The 23,744-nt window shown below is 40.0% G+C and overlaps 1 protein-coding gene across 1 annotated transcript; it reads right to left on the bottom strand.

Moving 5' to 3' along the window:
• Nucleotides 1-558: 558 nt before the first annotated feature.
• LOC132779505 (serine protease 27-like) lies at nucleotides 559-18,358 on the bottom strand. The gene is made up of 5 exons (XM_067470501.1): nucleotides 18,310-18,358; nucleotides 8,922-9,084; nucleotides 5,573-5,847; nucleotides 3,051-3,220; nucleotides 559-879 (listed from the first exon to the last, which is right to left on the bottom strand). The coding sequence occupies exons 1-5, from the start codon at nucleotides 18,356-18,358 to the stop codon at nucleotides 559-561; spliced, it is 978 nt and encodes a 325-aa protein (XP_067326602.1).
• Between the last annotated feature and the right edge of the window lie 5,386 nt (nucleotides 18,359-23,744).

Raw genomic sequence — 23,744 nt, forward strand, 5'->3', positions numbered from 1 at the left:
CAACTACTATATCACACTGGCTCAAAGTGTTTAATCTTGGTGATGTAAATATCTGGTATATTTTTAATAAGTTAAAGACAAACCAATCTCCTTGGATTTGAAGTATCACACATTTTTTTTAAAAAGTACACCAGAGAAGAAGTTAATATGTCGTTTGTCATATTATTCATATTTATTGACAGGATCTTGACACAGAAATTAAATATCACAAGACACTTGTTCAGGAGTCTGTTGGAAATGAGGCAAGTGGAGTGTATATCTGTGGAATGTCCAAGGTGGGAGAAACATGGCCATACAGCCCCCCAAAAATCACAGCAATCTAGTCAATGTAAGGTTTTTTTCCATTTAATCTTACAAGATCATCCTGAGTAATTTCTCCAGTTTGCTACCATGAGTTCACTGGCTATGCCACATTCTGCTTGATGTAGATACTGAATATTCCCATAATTATTTGTGAAACTTTTGGCCATAATAAAACTAGAACACTTTGCAGTCTTCCCTGACCAATGATATCCCATTTAATGAGTGGTGAGGCAGAGCTTGGAGAGCTCAGGGGTCTCACATGAGGGTCAACAGGAGAAGAAACAAGAGGATTGCCAGAAGGGGTGCTGACTTACTATTGGGATCACTACTACCCTCCAAACCAGCACTATTTGGATTGCAACCCACAGAACCAACACTATTTGGATTGCTACCCCCTGAACTACCACTATTTGGATCTCTACCCTCCAAACCAGCTCTGATCCAGTTGGCATAATAAGGCACAGATGCGTAGACACCGGGGTAGTTGCGCTGGGCACAGCCTAATCCCCAACTCACAATTCCAGCCTGGAACCAGCTTCCTTGTACTTTGCAAACCAAAGGTCCTCCAGAGTCACCCTGCGGAGGGAAAGGAGGGTTGGTAAGACATGCCAGTTGCAAAGACTCTGAAAATCACATTTGAAGTGCTGAGTAGGTGAGGGCTTGGGGCACACTTAATCCACCAGCCACACCCTCAATACAAACATATCCTCAATAAACATTGGGGTAGGTGAAGTGTGGCCACATATGCCCACAGATCTATTTTTGTGTGGCTAGGGGTCATTTTTCCCTAAAGACCCCCAAATGGGAAACATTTTCTCTATGTTTTTTTCCTTTTTGGGGTCATTATGAGACATCTTTTTCTGGAATAGGAAGTGAACAGCAACTAACTAATGGTCACTTTCTGTTGCACTACTCCTGGAATTCATTGGCAGTCTGTCTTATCCAAGCACAAACCACGGTAGGCTCTGCTTAACTACTGAGACCAGACATGATTTTGTACTCGTAAGGTATTCAGGCACTTTGTACTACACAGAGTCAAATAGGTAAAAAAAGTTCATTTATTTTGCTTTCACTCTCCCTCATGATACAGCTGAAGGATTCCCTGATGTTGCTAAATGTTCTATGCACTTTATTGACCAGCCCCCCAGCCCCCCAGCCCCCTAAAATGAGACTTGAAGTATTTTTGGTTGTTGCTTATGATGTACATTTTACTATTGTTATAAGGTTGTTTTATGTTGTTTTAATATTCTATCTGCTATGTTTTAACTGTATGTGTTTGGGCTTAGCTCCATGTAAGCCGCCGCGAATCCCTTCGGGGAGATGGAGGCGGGGTATAAAAATAAATTTCTTCTTCTTCTGAAAGGTCTTCTATGTGCAAACTTGGTCTCTAAGCTGTTCCCCATATCCTTTCATTATGTCATCATGATATCTTTCCCTGGGCTTTAATAGAACCAGAGGAATCCAAGGAGCCTGCAGTTCAGACAACCAGAAAGATGATAGTATATATTCACGTATAAGCCTAGAAAGTTTAGTCCAAAAACTGGACTGACTCATCTACAAGTCAGTGTAAATATTGTATCTTAACTCTAACCACAAATTGAACCAGCTCTTCCTCAGAGTGGAACAGTAAAAGGCAAGAACGAAGCCCATTCAGGGAGAACCTAATAGAAGCACCGACTCCCTCGACTTTTTCTTCCATACTGCCACTGCTGGCTTTTTGGATGCCTGGGCAGGGAAATGGCACAGAAAATCAGAGGTACCTCAACCCCTGAATGGCACTCAGGCTTTCCCTTTTCTGAAGAAAATCAAAATCCATAATTTTGTCCCCCAAACCTGCCCTTGACTTATGTACAAGGTCAACTTATTCATGAATATACATGGTACAAAAGAAATGAAATCTATGTGTCTCTCAAATATTTCTTGGCCACCCTGTATATATGGCGTGCACAAGAATTCCATATGTAAGCATTTCAGCAGTTTTTCCTCCTCCTCTGTGTTCTTTACACCATTACACCATGTAATGCAACCACGGTTTTTGTTCCTGGGTTATAAATTTATTGGTTCTATCATAAAAGCATGGAAAAGGTTTATTAAATGGCAAAAATTGTTTTTGTGGGATATCCTGCAGTACACTTTGCTATAGTTTTTCAACCAATATCTCATAGGGTCTCATCACACTTACCAGTCACATGACATCTCTTAACTTTCGGTGGAGGTTCCATCCCCAACCAGTCTGGAAGCATCCTAGGATGCATCCAATGGAGCCAGCATATTTCTGACCTGGTTGGGCATAGCTATGCTGGGGTGTGTAGTGTGCAGAGTAATGGAGTTGTCCCACACACCTGTCAGTTCGCCACACTTTCTGGTGAAACACCGTGTGTGTGTGATAAGATCCTTACAGTCTCAACCAATTCAACAAAGTTTGTTTCTGTTTTGAAAGTGTTATTTCCTGTTTAATTCTCCAGTACTTACTTTTACAGTAGTTATTGTTATACTCCAAAAAGTTCATTTTTGTGGCTGCCACAAACTTTGTTGAATTTTGTTACATAGTGTTATATAACATTTGTTATAACCATTTTATAACCAGTTTTTTTAATTGCTCAATTAAAAAGATATATTTAATCTATTTGAAAGTTTGCTATTATTTATTGCATTATTGTAGGTGCCCTGATATCTTTTGACTATAGGGCAGGATATCCTATGACAGGCAATGTGCCCAATGAGGAACAGGTGATGGAGCTTCTTACCTGGCAGGAATCCTTCCCACCCATTTCATAACCAGCACAGAACATATCAGCCTTCACGGGATTACAGCTGAGGCCTTTGATTGGAACCTTATTATAATAAATGTTGCAGGTTTCTCGTTTGATGAGAGGCAGGTTTACTTCCTGGAGGGTCATTGGGTACTTTAATGGCACTGGAGGAGAGAAGAAACAGAGCATGATGATAGGAGACCTTTGATACATAGAGGGAGGGCATCCATATTATTAGTAAGAAAGCCATCTGTAGAAAAACACTGATGGGCATTCACACAACATTCCTTGCCCATCGCCAGAGCTTGTTGCCATAACCAATAGAATCAGTGGCATCACTATAGGGATTCATAGGAGAGCACCTGGTTACACCATCAGAACGGGTGAACTCCAACCTTAGTGAGGTTAGTGAGCTGATCCATGTTACAGAGGTGTAGAAAAAGGATGATGGCAGAGAGCAAAAATGGGAGAACAGGGGACAAGTTAGGTGGGTGGATCAAGGGAGGGAAGACTAGGAAGATGGTTGTAATCAGAATTTTCCAACCTCACTCTTGTCCCTACTCTCATCTGCCACTGCGAGGTAACTCCCCATTCCCCCCACAAATTGCCTTTATTTGTTTTATGCAGCCAGGGGAGTGAGAACCAGATGTAGGAGAAGTGAGATGGGCCTCCTCTTCTGGACAATGTGATAACAACTGGGATGAGGCATTTGGGCAAAGTACAATACCCAGGTTATTTAAAAAGGGTATGTTTTATTTTGAGATGTTTGGTAATTTGTAATGCTATGTATTAGAAAAAAAGCTAATCTTTCCTTTCACTATTTATTAATGCTCCCATTAGAAAATGCATAAGGATGTGGATGAACTACAACTCCCAAAATTTTGGGTCAATCACCCCTAAATCCAGCCAGTATTGAAAGTTGGTCACATTGGGTCTGTGTGCCAAATGTAGTCCAGATCCATCATTGGTGGAGTTCAGAGGACTCTGAATAAGGGTGAACTACACCTCCCATATTCCAAGGTCAATCAGCCCCAAACCCCACCTGTATTCACAGTTGACCATGTTGGGTCTGTGCTCCAAGTTTAGTCAGATCCAACATCAGCTGGGTTCAGTGCTCTCTGTATGCGGACGAACTACAACTCCCCCAAATCAAGTTCAAACCCTTCCCCAAAAACCCCTGCAGTATGTTCACAGAGAACCCATGGAGGTGACTAGTTTGGTCCCAGTTCATTGGCAGTGGGGGTCACAATATCTCTGGATGCAGGTGAACTACAACTCTCATAAATCAAAGTCAACCCCCCCCCCCCCCCAAAAAAAACCCCTCTCCAGTATATTTAGTTGGTCAGGAGGCTTCTCTGCACCAAGTTTAGTCCAGGTCAGCCATTCGTAGGTGTAGGATTCAGTGAAATTTACTAAATGTGATGAAGTGGTGAGAGAATGAAATTGGTAGCATAAGCTTTTGTGGATACAGGGCAGATCTACAGTGACTCCAAACCTGGGGCCAATAGTGTGCTGGATATTAGATTGGCTCTTGACTCTGTTCCCCTGGCTGCCATGGAGGGGGGAGGGTGTCTTGGGGAGTCACCCCTCAGTCGTCTGTGTCACAGCAGTCTCCAACTGTGACACACGATCTACCTGCTTCTTGACACTTACCCTGATGCCAGCCGGAGTGATGGGAAGCCAAAAAAGGGAGGGAGGGAGGTGGTAGGGGGAGCATGACTGCATCTCTCCTCTCCCCCTTCCTCCCCATTGCCCTATCTGGCATGACAGCAAGTGATAGAAGAGAGGAGGGGCTGGTATTACAGCCAGGGACCACCACACAGGGGTGGATGGTGTCTGCCATCCTGAAGCCAGGGGTGGATGGTATCTGCCATCCTGTGTCCCCAGGCTGCCTGAGCCTAATGAATGCAGGATGGCTGTGAAAACAGTTGTGACTGGTTCTCTTTGGGAAGCAGGCTAACAATTCTCGCCGGGGCAAACTTCAGACTTCCCCTAACTTTGGGTAATGTGGGGAAATGCTATGTTAAGGTAGCTTTGCCCTGTGTTATCCTGTATCACCTCTGTACCGTGCTTGATTGTTGTGGAGCTGAGCCTCATCTACAAAGATCTAAGTTATCAATGTCTACTTTCTCAGATGGATTGAGTGAAGTGCCTAGGAACTGAGTTTTATCGGTGACACTCTGTGTATGGATAGTCTTCAAAATGTAAAACCTGTGGATATGGTGATGAGATGACAAGTTCAGTGTCTTTGAATGCTACTTCACAAGATCTGCTTGAACCCTTCCTGCTCCTATACTTCCCCCCACGGACTGTACAAAAATCTTAATGAACCCCTCATTCTTTTTGCAGTTTCCTGTGACATTGGTTGTAAGCCAGCCTAGCAGCCTTAGTAAGCTGCAGACCTCATGCTTCATCTACTTCCTTAAAGTTCATAGGGAAAGGAGCTGAATTGCCCATCTCACCTGTAAAATGAAATATTTGTCATGGGAGTCAGCAGGGCAAAGAACATTTATCACCTTCATATTGTGTATTTCCCCATCCTGTCACCCAGCAATTGGGGTTTGCATAGAATTCTGCAGATGACTCTGGCAGACAAACAGGGAGGATGTTGTTGGTGAAATCCACAGGGAATGAGAGTTGAAGTAAAGCGACATCACCGCTGGAACCATCGGCACCATTGTAGTCATAATGGAGGATAATCCTTTTCACATGTCTGACTACCACATCGTTTGAGAGGTTTGAGAGTTCATAGGCTCCAAATAGCAGGAGATATTCATCAAGGTTTCTGTCACTATAAATATAAGAGAAATATACAACAAGAACTTGGAGTGCTAAGTTTGAGGTTTCTTCAAGACTTGTAAGATTTCACCTGTTGTGTTGCAGATGGCCAAAATACTTAGGATACCAGAGAACTATGACCAGATAAAGTCAATTAATCTTATCACTCAACTACAATAGGCTATGAGTTGGAATTGGGTGGATGTTGAGATGTGGAACTGTGTAGTTCCCATTAGCTGTGATGGCTTGCACATAAATTGTTGTCATTAATGAGAAATGATAGGAAGGCACACAAAACAATATGAATGAAAGAACTTCAAGACATGTTGCTAATAACAGCCCATTTCAGCTCTTGCAGACTTGAGGCTATGGTTGTCTTGACGAAGTTCATCAACCTAGAACCCCTTCCCCCCTTCCTACTGCTTTTCATCTTTTCTGGTGAGTAGTGTTGTTTTATGGCATATGGTAGATATAAAGTGATTGACAACTGGAAAATAGAGGGAGAAACCGTGGAGGCCGTGGCAGACTTTGTATTTCTAGGTGCAAAGATTACTGCAGATGCAGACTGTGGCCAGGAAATCAGAAGACGCTTACTTCTTGGGAGGAGAGCAATGTCCAATCTCGATAAAATAGTAAAGAGTAGAGACATCAGACTGGCAACAAAGATCCACCTAGTCAAAGCCATGGTATTCCCTGTAGTAACCTACGGATGTGAGAGCTGGACCTTAGGGAAGGCTGAGCGAAGGAAGATTGATGCTTTTGAGCTGTGGTGTTGGAGGAAAGTTCTGAGAGTGCCTTGGACTGCGAGAAGATCCAACTAGTCCATCCTCCAGGAAATAAAGCCCGACTGCTCACTGGAGGGAAAGATACTAGAGACAAAGTTGAAGTACTTTGGTCACATCATGAGGAGACAGGAAAGCCTAGAGAAGACAATTATGCTGGGGAAAGTGGAAGGCAAAAGGAAGAGGGGCCGACCAAGGGCAAGATGGATGGATGGCATCCTTGAAGTGACTGGACTGACCTTGGGGGAGCTGGGGGTGGTGACGGCCGACAGGGAGCTCTGGCGTGGGCTGGTCCATGAGGTCACGAAGAGTCGGAGACGACTGAACGTATGAACAACAACAACAACAGATATAAAGTACAATTGTCTCTGTTAAGTCCAGGCTTAATTTAGCCCAAACCTCTGTAAACCATGCCATCCTGTCATAGTATACTATAAAATACTTTTTTTTGTTTTTTATTGCAGAAACAAATAAATGACTCTAAAAGTGTACTTACTAGAGAGAACAATAAAAAATTCCCAGTAGTTAACAATTTTGTATTTCTATCACTGCACTGCAAAGCTCAGAATAGAATCACTGTACTGCAAATCAGTGTATTGCAAAGCTCAGATGTTCTGTTGCCTGACATGAAGTACCAGATGGCAACCCTCTCATATATAAGCATAGAATTGGACTAACCATTGAATCTTATTGGTGAAAAAATAAGGTTCTTCACTGTACATGATGCAACAGGTTTGGGTGGCCTCGGGACAGAAGGACTATACAGGTCTCTCTTGTAATATAAGAGCATTTCTAGTGATTCAAGAGGGAATGGTTTGGTGAAGTTGTTGTGATTATCTCCCATCCTTTTCAAATTACTAGGTCAAAACCAGTGTTTCTACACATTTTAGAAACGGCAACCCACTATGCCCTTCACAAGACGCAAGCTCCAACTGTGGGGGTGAGGTATTTTTCTGTTTCTAAAGTATTATTTTTTTCCAATGATTCCTGAGTCAATTGGCAAATGACTTATTTTTAAATTCCCCGCATTGTGACAAACCAAATGGCTAATTTCCCAGTGTGATGTTAATCACTGTTGGCCACTTTTATTGCCTACTTGTAAATAAAACAATGACTGCTGTGTGTGGGGGGAGACGAAATGCCCATTTGCTCAGATCACCAATGCAGTGGCTTGGGGAAAAGGGTTAATTTAAAACTACTTCCTAAGATTTTTGGTGATTTTGTTAATAAAAAGATAAATAACACAAGCTAAAAAGTATTTTTAATCAGATATAATTTTAGGTCATTCTTATAGAGTTTTTTGCACTGAATTCAGATTTGTATTTATGTTTTCTCTACCATGTGTAGTTTTTGCGATGAGCTAATTGAATAATTAATGCATTTACGCACTGATATCAAATATATTCAGAATGAAAAATACTTTTGGCTTGTGTTACATGAATATGATGTGAAATGTGCAGACTTTACAGTTGTTCACTGTAACATACCATTCATCATATTTTTAAAAGTTGACGTGATAAAAAAATAAACACATATTTGAAATCAGCATAAAATTGATTTAAACTGTGCTTTCTCATTTCTGATTATTACAAAAAGTTTGATTGTGTTGGCTTGTCTAATTGAAATCTTGGAGGGACAATGGGAGGAAATTGTGAATTGTTTGCGAATTTTCCATTGTAAATCGCCCTGAGTCCCCTTGGGGAGATAGGGTGTTATAGAAATAAAGTTTATTAAAGTTTATTATTCTGTTTTTGTCTGAGGGGTCTGAAGGCAGGGCTGGCTTTAAGGATGTTTGCTTTAAAAAGTGTGCTAGTATCCTTGAAATGAGAAAAATCATCACCTGCCTATGTGATGGAAATTAAACAGATGGTTGAGTTAGAAGCCGGAGGAGATGATTTTAGTGTGATGAGAGTAAGTTCTTTGTCTTCTTTAAAGACAGAACCCTGTCAAACTCCACTTTTTCCCTTGTTTTCTCCAGCTCAATGTGATGAAGTCCTTAGTTTGTGTCTCCAAATCTCCATAGTACCTCCTATGATACAATGATCTCACAGCCAGATAGTGGGCCTAGTCTTCTGGGTGCTTAAGTAACTGACTGCAAATTTGCTAGCCAGGTTCTTGGCTTGATGACTAGCCTGTCTACAAACCAGAAGCTATCTTCACTCATCTGTCGACAGATTCTTCTCTTCTGTAAATTCTTGCATTGCTCATTCTGGCTGGTAGACACAGAACTTGAACCACATCTCTGAAATGAATCTAGAGAAAATCTTTATAAATGGCTAGATGATAGAATTGCCCAAATACCTACTTGTAGAAGCAGTGTGCTGCTGACAACACCCACTCCTTGTCTATGAGAGAGCCTCCACATATAAAATAGGTAGAACGTAAAACGGTGACTTGCCAAGGCCATGCCCCATTTGTGGCTGCTTGGCCCCCAACAATCCGTCCGGAGATCACTGGTTGCCCACAAACTGTAGAGGAAGAAGAAACAGGACAGGTTTTTATTTTTCAATATTTCACAGATGAAAGCTGAGACACATGTGGTCAAGCAACATCAGAATATTTCCACAATGCCAAAAGTTATTAATGAAGGATAACACATACACTAGGAGAGGATGTAACAGATTACTTTTGATGGCGCCTTCTGGGAAAGACAAGATTCTTCTCCCTCCTCTCCTTCTGTGCTGAGTTAATGAATACAAACTATTTTTTTACTTTCAGCTCAGGTCTCACCAATTGAAATAAGTTGAGAACAAAGGAGAAAAGTGGTGGAGACAAACCTGGGAGCATTTAAAATCCATCTTAAAAAGTGGGATGATAAAGGATGCAGGCAGACCATACTCATTGTGTAATTTATATAATATTCCCCCTTTTTCAGTGGTGTGCTTTTCACTAATCCGTTCTTTTCACACTTTGTCAATAACAACCAAAACCCATACATACTGCCAACTGAGAAGACAACTGAATGATAAAGAACACTGACTTACAATTCAACCCATTTAAATTACAAACCAATTTAGATAGCTAAGCTGACAGATGATTTTTCTTGTGTTTCTTCAGACACATGGGAGACAAGTAGATAGCAATGATCAGAGAACACCAAAATAATTCTGGAAATAACAAATAACTGATAGGCATTTCCTTTTCATAACCGCTGTTTTCTATTATATAATGCAGTGGTTCTTAGCCTGTGGGCCATGGACCACCAGTGGGTTGTGAGGACGAAAATCTGGTCCATGAGCTTCCTTCCTTCCTTCCTTCCTCTTTATTTTATTTTATTTTATTTCCACTTCTTTCATGCTGCCTGCCACCCCTTACCTGATGCCATATGTTCTGCATCAGAAACTAGCGCTAATGAGGTCTTTCCAATTCAGTTTTCTGAATCAGCACCCCAAATAACCAAACTAAATGTAAAGTTGACCAAAGAGTGGTCCCTGGTCAAGTGGGTTAGGGGTGCAGAAACCCCATGAAAGTGAAAAGCCGCTAGTTAAAATGATTTATTTTAAACACAAGAGGACATACATGTATAGTAGTGGTTCCCAAGCTTGGACACTAGTGGTCCGCAAGAATGAAAATATGGTCTGCGGCCTCACAGTTACTACACTGTTGCCTCGAAACCATATAGCAACAAGAGTCTTGCAATTTTCTGAATCAGCACCCCAAAAAACCAAACCAAATCTAAAGTTGACCAAAAACTGATTTGTAACCCTTTTGGTACTAATGTTGGAGAGTGGTTCCTGGTCAAAGTGGTCCCTGGTGAAGTGGTCCCTGGTCAAAGTGGTCCCTAGTCAAAAAAAGATTGGGAAACACTGATCTATAGGTTATTCAGCATGACTCTACGCCGAACCTGTAATTGAGTTACCCATAGAGTCTTGCTGGAGGAACTAGAGATTTCTAGAGAGAAAATATTTATCAAATTCACAAATGTTAAATCTGAAAATGTGGAGGGTTAATTAAAATTACTACAGGTATATTTCAATCTGCAAAATGCAATTCTTCTTGAACTCATCCTATTGTAACTGTGTGTTCCTACTACACGGCTGCTAACTGCCTTCTGAATCCCTGGCTATGTGAACATCACAGCAGAAAGAAAAGAGGGAAATACATGCTACCCTATACATGTTTAAAAAGTATAAACGTATAAGTTTGATCAACCAAAAAGAAATCTTAAGAGGATTGGAGGTTTGAGGAAGAAAAAGTTATCTCTTGATTGATTTCAGAAGCAGCTTTCAAGTGGTCTCTAAAAGATTCAAAATGTGTTTGTTTACTTATGCTAGGCTTACCTGAGCTGGTTGGTTCATTTTACTGAATAGGCAAATTATTAGTTTGGGATCAAAGAGTTACTAAAACATATTGACATGTTCTTTTTTTGTAGTTTAGAAATATATCTCTATTTTTCCATGTAATTTCTTCCTCTTGTACCATTTTTTTTGTTAAAGAAGTAATTAATATAATTTACCAACTGAGGTATACACGTATTTACAACTTTTGAGAGACCAGGCAATTGGAAAATCTCTCCCCCCCCCCCCCGTGTATTTTCCATTTCTCTTTTCCCTGATTTTGACTGATAGCCACATCTAGAATCACATGTTGGATGGTAGATTGTATTGAATATTATGTGTCTGCTGTAAAACAAACAATGTATAAGAAATGTATTAAATTATAATAAAAATTTAAAAATATTAAAAAAGAGAGAAGAAAAAATGGTGAATTAAGGGAGATCCCATTTTTGTTTAAATGATTAGATTATTTTGAATTCTGACTTCCAAATTCTGTGCATAAATGTTTTCAAAAAGGCAGACCACTTACCTACTGGTGAGCTTGTAATACCTGAGAATATATAAAAAGTTAATGTGTGGTAGATTGTATTGAATATTATCTGCTGTAAAACAAACAATGCATGACAAATTTATTAAATTATAATAAAATAATTAAAAATATTAAAAACAAAAAAGAGAAGAAAAAGTAGTGAATTAAGAGAGATCACGCTTTTGTTTAAATTATTGGATTATTTTGAATTCTGACTTCCAAATTCTGTGTATAAAGGTTTTCAAAAAGGCAGACCACTTACCTATTGGTGGGCTTGTAGGACCTGAGAATATATATAAAAAGGGAAGATGTTTTGGGTAAATAGGATGTTTTCACAATGCCAAAAGTTATTAATGAAGGATAACACACAAACTAGGCTGTAACAGATTACTTTTGTTTGAACCTTCTGGGAGAGACAAGATTCTTCTCCCTCCTCTCCTTCTGTGCTGAGTTAACAGAGTACAAACTATTTTTTCACTTTGAGCTCAGTTCTCACCAATTGAAATAAGTTGTGAACAAAGGAGAAAAGAGATGGAAGAGACAAAAATGGGAGCATTTTACAATACAAAGCTCTATTATGGTCTATGACCAGCACAAAGTGGGACACAAGTGCTCTGGGAAGATTAGAAAATGTGACGGTGCGAGTGGCGCCACCTATATGTAGAACTGTAAGTTGCAAGATTTGAATTGTATCATGCCTGATTTTGCCTTTTTACCCTGTAAATGCATAGTTGGATTGATTGGTTATTTATAGCTGTCAATCAATGTTGTTTGCACCAGTTATATTGCTTCCTCAGCTCAATTGTTTGGCTCCACCTCTTCCTGGAGCAGGACAGTGTTTCCTTTTTCATTCCACCATCAAACTTTCTATCAGATGGACGTGAGAGAGAGACTTGGTTCTAAAAGCCCTTGATTAAGTTACCTCTCAGCATCAATTCTTGATCAACCTGCATGATGTTGAGAAGTCTAAAGCGCCTTCAAACCAGTTCTTTGGCACCAGAGGAAGACTTTGTGACTTCAAACATAGGCCATTTGGACTGGGGTTGTGGATTGTTCCGGCATTCACAGCCATTGAGAAAGAGGGACCTGGAAAAGCTTCTCAGCTGCAAAGCTTTTGGACCCAAGACAACCAGAGACTGTAATGTATATTTTCCTTCACCCCTTTGAAACTTCCAGCTTATTGCCTTAAAGGGATAACTCTTTGTGAACAATAAAACCTATTTTGAGTTATCTACAGTGTTTTGGTCCTTGGGAGTTCCAGTTTTCCTAAAGGAGGGCAAGAAGCAATCCCCTGGGGAAAGATGTCTCGTCCATGCCTCTTTCACTAAGAGTTATAGCCCCCAGGCGCGACAGCACAGAAAACCAACCTGGACACAGCATATTATTTGAGAACACAGAAATGCTGGGCCACTTTAACAACCACCATGTCAGACTACACAGAGAAGCCAGTGAAATCCACAAGCATGTGACTACTTCAACAGAAAGGAGGAAACATGGAAAATGAACAAAATCTGGCTACCAGTACTAAAAAACTCTAAAATTACAACAGCAAAACAACAGAGATGAAACAACCAAGGACATCTAATCACTTCTCAACAAAAGATTGCCCCAGGCACTGCCAGGCCATCAAATGCTAATCAAGGTGGTCAATTGAAACATTCACACCTAGCTCCAAGAGACAAGAGTTCTTTCTCCCACCCTGGTCATTCCACAGATATATAAACCCATTTTCCTAGTTCCAACAGACCTCACTACCTCTGAGGATGCTTGCCATAGATGCAGGCGAAATGTCAGGAGAGAATGCCTCTAGAACATGGCCATATAGCCCGAAAAAACCTACAATAACCCAGATTAGAAAACAGTTTGAAATGACAGTTTAAAAATATAGGTAGAAGGTATGGAACCGGGGGGGGGGGGGGGGTCTGATAGGAGGGGTCAAACCACTGGTGGGGGCACTAAAGGGGATGGGAGGGACACATTACAAGTCTATTTTCACAACCGCTCCTCCGTATTATATAGTACAATAAGCCCTCCATGTTCATGAGTGTTAGGGGCGCAGAAACCTCATAAAAGTGGGAAAGCCACTAGTTAAAAATGATTTTTTAAACATAAGAGGGATAAAAAAATTACTAAAAATGACTACAGGCATACCTCAATTAGCAAAATGGAATTATTCTCGTGCTCATCCTATTGTAACTCTGTGTTCCTACTACAGGTATGCTAACTGCCTTCTGTGTCCCTTATGTGAACATCACAGCAGAAAGAAAAGGGGAAAATGCATACTATCCTATACATGTTTTAAAAGTATAAACTTAGAAGTTTGGTCAATCAAATAGAAACCATAAGAGAATTGGAGGCTTGAGGGAGAAAAAGTGATCTCTTGATTGATTTCAGATGAAGTTTTCAAGTGGTCTCTAAAGGATGAAATGTGTTGTCCTACCTTAACTGGCCAGTTCATTTTACTGATTATACAAATTGTTAGTTTGGGATTAAAGATTTGCTAAAACATATTGCCTGGTTATTTTTGTGCTTTAGAAATCTATCAGTATTTTCCCATGTTATTTCTTCCTTCCATACCAAATTTTAAGGAAGTAATTCATACAGTTTGCCAACTGAAGTATACACATAATTGGAACTTTTGAGAGAGCAGGAGATGGGAAAATGTTTAGTTTTCATTTCCTTTTTTCCTGATTTTTGACTGATAGCCACACCTTGAATCACATGTTGGATGCAGGCTCCGTTATTTACATACAGTATGCTAGAAAAATTTGTAATATTCATCCCAAAAGCTGCATCAAGAAGTGGTGAATTAAGAGAAATCCTGTTTTTTTTGTTTAAATAATGGAATTATTTTGAATTTTGACTTCCAAATTCTGTGCATAAATGTTTTAAAAAAGGTAGACCACTATTTCAGAAAACCTTTGGAATGGTCCAATGAAACAGAACAAATAAAAGAAAGCATGATAAGATGGGCGGCCAATATAGGCCGCCCAATAAAAACAGATGAATGGGGAGTAAGAAGCTAAAATACACATATTGCAACAGATCTAAAAGATAATTAGTACAAGATAATGTACCAATGGTATATGACTCCACAGAAGCTGGGAATATTCAATAAAACAATACAGAACAAATCTTGGAAATGTGGTACTCAAGAGCGCATGTTCTACTAGATGTGGTGGACATGTGAGAGAGCAAGGAAATATTGGAAAAAGATACAGGAAATATCCCAGAAGATACTTAATATCAAAATTCAAATGAAACCAGAATACTTTTTACTAGGAACAACAGACATAGATATGGATACAAACACAAAAATATCCTCTTTAATTATTTAACAACAGCAGCAAGAATTTTCTAAGCTAGAAACTGGAGAACAGAAGACGTACCGACAAAAGAACAAAGGCTAACAAAAATCTTGGAAATTATGGATATGGATAAATTATCACAACTGCTAACAAAGAATCAAGGGAAACCTAAGAAAATAACAGACTGGAAACCACTTAAAAACTATATGAATGTGGAGAAAAAATTAGCATTACTATAACTCAAATTAAACAGAGAATAATAAAAAAGATCATCAATGAAAAAGAACAAAAAAGAAGAAGCATAGTATTTGAAGAACAAGAGACGAGTGATCATAAGCTAACCACAAATAAGAAGATTGGAAGACGACAGATCTGCCCTTTCCCCCTATCTTCCCCCTTTCTCTTTCTGTTCCCCCTCCCCAGATTCCTTCCCTTAACCCCACTTCTTCCACTGAAGTCGAAACTCTTCCAGCCTCCAATCCCCCTTCCTCCTTTTTTCCCTTTTTTCCTTATTTTCTTTTTTACTCCATCCCCTTCTCCCCAACACCTCTAGTTCCTATCTATTCTTTTTATCTGTCTTCTCACCCCCTTTGTTTTTAACAATATGCATATATAAAAACCACTTAATATTATTTTTTAAAAGGCGGACTACTTACCTACCGATGAGCTTGCAGCACCTGAGAATATATATAAAAAGGAAAGATATTTTGGGTCAATAGACTTTAGATTGTAGAAAATGTATACAATGTACCATAGCTTGACTTAATCATCTGAGAAATCTGTGAACCCGATCTACACTGCCATATAATGCAATTTGAACTGCATTATAATGGTCAATATAGACACATATAATGCAGATTGAACTGCATTCAATTGGATTGCTGTATATACTCAAATATAAGTCGAGTTTTTCAGCCCCTTTTATCCACTGTTTGTAATCTTCCCTCGCTTCTCCACTTTTCCAGAGAGACTTGCAAATCTGCAGGCTTTATTATTATCATCGTTTGAGTGAAAGGGGAGGGAAGGAGGGAAAGGAGATATATTTCATTTCTTCCTTGTTTGTATGGCTCTCCTTCAAACCCATCCAAAAGTAATAACTATAGTTTACTGATCTGAATGAAATAGAAAAAAAATACATTAATACAATTAATACAATAATTTAACTGCAATATTTGGAAAAACAAGGAGTGTCTGTGGTTTGGGCAAAAGTGACTACCTCTCCATTGTGGCTGATCTGTTCCCAATATCTTGAAAAATCAATATGTCTGTCAAATGTACAATATATGTATTTTATCAGCCTGGTGAAGCATCCTGATTTTCCTGGCATTGGGCAAAAGGAGAGGGACAGCGAGGCAAATCTGTCGTCCTGCATGCAGCTCCCTCCCGGCGATGCTTTCCCCATACAGTGACTCCATAGTTGTGCTGCCGTGCTGGCAGCACAACTCCTGTATTGTGAGCAAAGCCTGTGATGAGGCTTTAACCCTGGTTGGGAGTGGGGCCTCAGCTGGAAGTCACACGACATTGTGTGATGGCTGGCATGAGGGGCTCTGTCCTGAAGTCAGCATAAAAGCGTCCTAGGATGCTTTGCTAAGTAAGTATGATGAGGTCAATATAGTCAAAGTCTCAGGGCTTAATCTCAGTCTTGACCTAATGGAATTTACTGGCATGTTCAGCATTGTGGCACCATTCAATAGTTACCCAAACATTTGTCGCCTTTTCTGCTTCAGACCCTTCCTCAATTCTCATTGTGTGTTTACTGGCCCCTTGATCTGGGGCAAGGGTAGGAAATATACAGCCTTCCAGTTGCTGTGGTATATAATTCTTTTAAACCTTACTCATCTAACATGAGATTGTGGGAGTTGAGAAGGCCAAAGGTTCTATGGCATACAGGTTTTCCTTCCTTCCTTCCTTCCTTCCTTCCTTCCTTCCTTCCTTCCTTTTATAAAAATGCAGAGTACTTTTGATAGAACATTGAGAGAGCTTGGTCTCTGATGAGACTAAGAAGTACTTTTTTACTCCAGGTTTTCTGGACATTGGCATCCAAAAATGTCACATTTAGGTTCCTGATGTGTACATTTCTGAAGCATCAATAAAAAGGGGAAAGTATACAGTTTCTCAAGTTGCTCCTGACACAAAAAAAAATGTCTGATGCTATGGACCACCAGCTGCCCAGAGATTATGTGACTTCTGGGAGTCTCTCCTCTATATTTCATTTTAGAAATGAATTCTTTGACTACCCCATGAGCATCTCCCATTACCCTCAATCACCTTGTGCTGGAATCAATTGCAGCAACCATACAACTAGCAAACAAGGCACAATTTGAATTGTGCCCATAGCGTCTGCAATCCTGTTACGAAATGTGATTCCGTGCAGTCAGTTTCAGACAACCAAAGTTTTTCTCCAGTTCCAATTCCTTCTGGTACCTGAACAAAAAGATTTTTGAAAAATTAACTTTGACATGGGTACTAATATCTCTCCTCTTTCAATCTGGAGATGTCAATGTTTATGAAACTTTGGGGCCTTCGTCAGTAGTGCTACAAATTACATATACTCCAACCATTCCAGTGTGATAATTTTCTGCTGTCCTTTTTTTCAACTGTTTTTAAAACATCACTGTTTTTCTTCCCCTTCTCAAACACACACATAAACACACAAAGGTAAGCCTCCCTCTGAACACACAATGCTAAAAAACCCCATGCAAGTCTTGCCTTAGGATCCGTATAAATCAGAAACTATATAAGGCAGGCAACAAGAGGAAACATTTTCAGGAGTCAATTTATGCAGTACCTTCGCAGTAGTCTATGCAAGGCATAACAATAGCAAATTGTTGCCTTATCCAAATTTCAATTTGAAAACCATGTATTTCCTCAAATGAACAATGAACTCTTTGAACTTAATTTTAACATTTACGCAATGTTACTTTATGGTTGTAACAGTTTCTTGTTATATTCACAAACTTTATAGCTCCTCCTCCCCACCCCTCAGGATTTAAATAATTTTCTTATCAACTGTAAGGTTTTTTCCTCCTATAAAAATTAACACAAAGTAATGTAATATGAAATATTAACCCACCCCATCATTGCAATCAGAACTTGGTCATCTTTTAAGCTTAATAACGAACAATAGAACAAATAAATTTTGAAATGTAGTTCGATGCTGGTAATCCTTGAATATCCAAAGATGGAAACAGATTTAGACCTAGTCCTAGGCCTAAATATGATGATGTAGAGTGCATTCATACTGAGTGATACCACTTTAATTGCCATGGCTTAATGATATAGGATCTGTAGTTTGGTGAGGCACCAGCATTCTTTGGTAAAGAAGACTATATACCTTGTAAAACTACAGCTTCTGCGATTCCACAACATTGAACCATGGTAGTTAAAAGTGGTGATACTCTTTCTCTTCACCAGAGTTGGGCCCATCAAATCAAAGGAATTAATGTAAATGTTGAATTATAGGCAGTCCACAAGTTAAAAAGAAGAAAGGTTCTGTAAGTTTGTTCTTAATTTGAATTTATATGTAAATAGGAAGAGGTACATTGTTAAAGTATAACTCTAGCAATAATTCACACTTACCTGAGGCATCGTTTGGAAGCCTCAGGTAAAAATGAGACAGGACCTGCATTTTGGAAGGGCCGCTAGTCTCCAGGCAGCAGAAAATAGCCCTGCTCCCTCTTCCTTATGACATACATGGCTATCATGTCTCCTCTCAACCTTCTCTTCTACAAGGTAAACATACTAAACTTTTTAAGCTGCTCCTCATTCATGGCCTTCAGACCTTTGATAATTTCCTTTGATAATTTCAGTCACTCTCCTTTGGACACCTTCCAGTTTTTCAATTTGTTTCTTGAGTTGTGATGCCCAGAATTGGACACAGTATTCCAAGTGAAGTCCAATCAAAGCCGAATAGAACGGCACCATGACTTCCCTCAGGCGAGACACTATAATCCTTTTGATGTAGCCCAAAATCCCATTGGCTTTTTTAGCTGCTGCATCACACTGTTGGCTCATATTCAGCCTGTTGTCCATTAAGACTCCAAGATCTTTTTCACATGTCTCTACAAAGACAGAGGTCCTTTTGAGGTCTTTCCCCTCTACCAATCCCAAAATTGATTTCACAGAACTTACAGTTACTTCTTCACAAGGTGTTCAGAACTGGAAGTAAATCGAATCACCAGAGTGCTTCTTGCATCTTGCTCCTTTATGTATGACTGGCTGTGATGATGTTTGACAACGGTAACTCCAGGTAATGACATCATCTGAGTTGCGATTGGTCCAATTTCAGTGCTTCATGACCTCTTTGAAAGCTATCCAGGACCCAATAAAAACTAATATAAAATTGTTGAAGTTCAGGCACACCAATATTTGAAGAGTAAACCAGCCAATGCTGGCAACTATTTTCTAGTTTTGTTCGCTGGCTTGCAGAAATACAAAAGTTTCCTCTTTTGCATTATCACAGAAAGCAAGGAGACCAAAGAAAGCTCTGCCTGGTTTTCCAAGTGGAGATGTTTCCTTCTCATTTAATGTTCAGTCTTTTTCCATGTAGGACTCAGAATATAGGCAGGATCATAGATTTCTAATCTTATTTTCTTTAAATGGTATCAGGAGGTGTGCTTACACTGTAAGAATAATGCAATTTGATACATTGCCATGGTTCAATGATATGGAATTCTGGTAGTTATAGTTTGATGAAGCACCAGCACTCTTTGGAAGACCTCATAGAACAAAAAGCTCTATGATTCTATAGCTTTGATGATGGCTATTCAAGTGGTGTCATTAACACTTACTGTGTAAATGCACCACTAGAATAAATAGTGTCTTCATAAATAAATCTGACATCTATATTCTGTAAATGATTGATTATTTTCTACCGGGAAGGAAAAGAATCTAATGTTTTCTATCCAAACAGAAAAATGATTTAAGGAGCACTTTTGTGAAACATAGGGTTGCCAGGTGTCAAAGATGAAAACAAAGGACACTCTGGGAAGTCCCTTGTGGTGAAAACATTACCCAAGAGACACCCATCCAGATAGTACCTGTGCTCAACCTATGAAAAAGGGGGTCGGATGGGCCACAGGAGAGGGAGGTTGCCCCTGCTGCCTGGGGTTGGGACAGCTTCACCTGGGTGTCCAGAAGGAAAGACTCTGCCGACTCTGCCAGAGGGATGTGAATAGACTGGCTAGCTTCCAGACTCACTTCCCGCCAGAAGGAAGTGCATGCTCAGATTGGTGCATGTGATCAGCATAAATATGGGACAATTCATGTCCTGGCCAAGGATGTAATGCGACGTGGGACATTTTATTTAAATACAGGATTATACCTTAAAACTGGGATGCTTGGCAAAACAAGCCAAATGATCAGGCTTTTTTTTTTTTTTGGGGGGGGGGATATGAAGTGTTAAACAGTAAGGAGGAAGATGACTGAAAAGTCTGAAAACACTTAGGGCCCTTCCAGACAGGCCCTATATCCTAGAATCTGATCCTAGGTTTTCTTTTTATCCCAGTTTATCTGCCAGTGCAGACTCATGTAAAGCAGAAAACCAGATCAGATCCTGGGATATAGAGCTTGTCTGGAAGAGCCCTTACAGTCAATCAGTTTAGCCTCTTTTTTTGCTTAGAATTTTATTTCAAAAGGAGAACATAATGTTACATATAGTGGAAATGATGCTTTAAGAAAACAATTTGATACAAGAGGAGAAAACAGGCCATTTAGAACTTTGACTTTTACTGGCTGAATTACTGAGCATTTGCATCTAGGATTTGCATTGGTGAGAGCAGAAAAAGGTAAATTGCATGGGGACCACTGGAGAGAAAACAAATACAATGCAGCCATCTTATCCAAATATTCTACATCCAGAAATTCATTTTTCATACACTTCAGAAACCATCTCCCTCCTGGAAGTTTTTGCGGGCCTCTCTAGATGCAATTCTATGATACGCTACCAGCTCAAAGTTTCCCCTTGACATTATGTCTAGTCGTGTCTGACTCTGAGGGGTGGTGTTCATCTCCATTTCTAAGCCAAAGAACCGGTGTTGTCCGTAGATGCCTCCTAGCTCATGTGGCCAGCATGACTGCATGGCGCACCGTTACCTTCCTGCCAGAGCGGTACTTATTTGTCTACTCACATTTGCATGTTTTTGAACTGCTAGGCTGGCAGAATCTAGGGCTAACAGCCAGAGCTCACCTCACTCCCCGGATTTGAACCACTGACCTTTTGGTCAGCAAGTTCAGCAGCTCAGTAGTTTAACCCATTGCGCCACTGGGGATTCCAGCCCAAGTTTAGTCCAAATATAGAGTTTGTTCATGGTTTCAGGTATCCACAGGGGATCTTGGAACATATCTCCAGGTGATACTGAGGCCGTGTTGTATATCAGGTCCAGCACTGGCATATGTTACTTCCTCCATTAATGACAGGTGAATGGGAAAGCTTTAGGGTTTACGGATGCAATGCTTCCTTGCTGCTGTTCCCAATCCCAACCTGGAGACACACTTTTGCCCTCTAATGCTGTCAACATGAGTGAAGGATTTGCAAAGAATTATGAATAGACCCCTGAAAGAAGTATAGAAAAAAGGGGGTTAGGTATGCTGCCCTGAAAACATAGGTTATAAGGAAAATATGTGTATTTTAAATGATCATAATTTTCACATCTGCATGACCACTGCAAGTCAATGTAAAAGAAAAGAGATGGAGTATGACTTTCACAGCCAGGTTGATATTGCACAGCTAGCCCAAATACTGTGACACATAGAGTTACTTTGCCAAGTGCCGTGCAAGGCTATGGAGTCTCATGAAGGAAGGTTAATAATGAAATATTAACAAGTGCAGGAAATAGACAAGAATTCAGTACAAAGAATTTAAGGAAGAATGTCTGGTGATCAAAATGGAACAGGGAGGTGAGCATTTTGGAAGCACTGTGCTACACAGATATGAGCAAACACAGGTGAATTGTAACAGGTCTGATAGAAGGAACTTGGCATTAATGAAGGTTTGCTTTTGTTTTTGTCGTGTCAGGAGCGACTTGAGAAACTGCAAGTCACTTCTGGTGTGAGAGAATTGGCCATCTCCAAGGATGTTGCCCAGGGGACGCCTGGATGATTTGATGTTTTTATCATCCTTGTGGGAGGCTTCTCTCATGTCCCCGCATAAGGAGCTGGAGCTGATAGAGGGAGCTCATCTGCATCTCCCCGGATTCCAACCTGCGACCTGTTGGTCTTCAGTCCTGCCGGCACAGGGGTTTAACCCACTCCGCCACCGGGGGCTCCGGAATAACCCATTAAGAGGTGTGAAATAGAGGAAGTTATTAAAAGTTAAAAACTGGGAAAGCTCCAGGTCTAGCTGGATTAGGACCAGAATACTATGAAAATTTCAGAGAAATATTTATTCCAACATTTTTGGAGTTGTACAATGCAATAATGAATGGAGAGAAAATACCAGATTCATGGAGAAAATCATAGGAACACAAAGGAAAGACTACATCACAGGATGCATGCATTTGTAAAAAGGTTTTATTCCACAAATTAACCCTATATATTTTAATTATGAATACTATAATTATCACATTATAATGAGGTGATACAAAAACTGCATATGCACACGTATCTCATAATAAGCATATAAATTACAATCATTAACAAGAATATACTGAAGCAAATACTACTACATAAAGCAACATACTCTATATGGCTTGCAAAGCATTCTGAAATCAATCTGCAAGAAGAGTTTTTAAAAGTGATTCTCCAAAGGTTGTACATCACAACAGATTGTCAAATTAGGCTTCTAAGCATTGATCTTCTACATATTTCCTCCTCTTTCTCTCAAAGTTGATCTAGTAATGGCCATCTGAGAGCAGAGAGGAAGCTTAAGGAGTGTGACCTCCTGTTAAAGTAGACAAGTAAATTTTAGGTTATACTTGTTCCCTCCAACTGTTTTGATTTAGTAGGAATAGTCTTGCTTAATCTTCTGCCATTCCAATTTTTCAGATGCTTTTAAAATTTCCTGGTTTCTCTCTCCTTTTTTTATCTTTCCCTTTTACTTTCAGTTTCCTTCAGTTGTTTCCAACTCAATTCAAAGTGCAGAAGGAATTAACTTAGGAAGGGGGAGGGCAGGAGGGGTGCAGTCCTGCCCTTCCCAGTAGGCTCAGGCAAAAGCAAACTGCTGCATGCTCTCCTAGTTTGTGTGCCCTTCCTCATCAATACATTTTGTCATCTTGACTACACGCAGATGTTGCTTGGCAACATGTTCCCCAGTTTTCAACTGTGAAATGTTGGAGGGGCTGTTAGTTTCTTCATTGGGCAGATGCTGCCTGAGGACCTTCACTGTCCACTTTTTTTTCATGTCAGGAGTGACTTGAGAAATGGCAAGTTGCTTCTGGAGTGAGAGAATTGGCTGTCTGCAAGGACATTGCCCAGGGAACGCCAGGATGTTTTGGTGTTTTACTATCTTTGTGTGAGGCTACTTTCATGTCCCTGCATAGGGTGCCGGAACTGTTAGAGGGAGCTCATCTACGCTTTCCCCGGATTCGAGCCTGCAACCTGTCCATCTTCAGTCCTGCCAGTACAAGGGTTTAACCCACTGTGTCACCCCCCCCCCCCCGCCCCCACTGTCCACTAAATTTCCACAGATATGTGTCTTAAGGGAGCACTGTGTGAAGGGATACTGAACACCTTCTGCCATTTTCCAAAAGTGACACATACTTATTCTAATATCTACTTCCTTTTTGTAAGCCATGATTACTCCAATTCGATTCCAGCCACTGTATCCTTTTTCATATTTCTTTTAAAATGTGGAGCTATATTTATGACAGCAACACAATGGAATGTAAGTTACAGCAATGAGAAACCTCCCACAGTTGAATATTATCTTAATCAAGATCATTAGAGAACCCCCCCCCTTTTTTTTTTTGTAAAAAGCTATCTGTTTCCAAAACTTTTGGAGAACATCTAACTGTCCTAGCCATGTTTATTTAGGAGTTATACAAACTCTCTGAGTCTCAGAGAATGGCATGTAGCAT

This window comes from Anolis sagrei, chromosome 6 (assembly GCF_037176765.1).
Source record: "Anolis sagrei isolate rAnoSag1 chromosome 6, rAnoSag1.mat, whole genome shotgun sequence".
Taxonomy (NCBI): Eukaryota; Metazoa; Chordata; class Lepidosauria; order Squamata; family Dactyloidae; genus Anolis; species Anolis sagrei.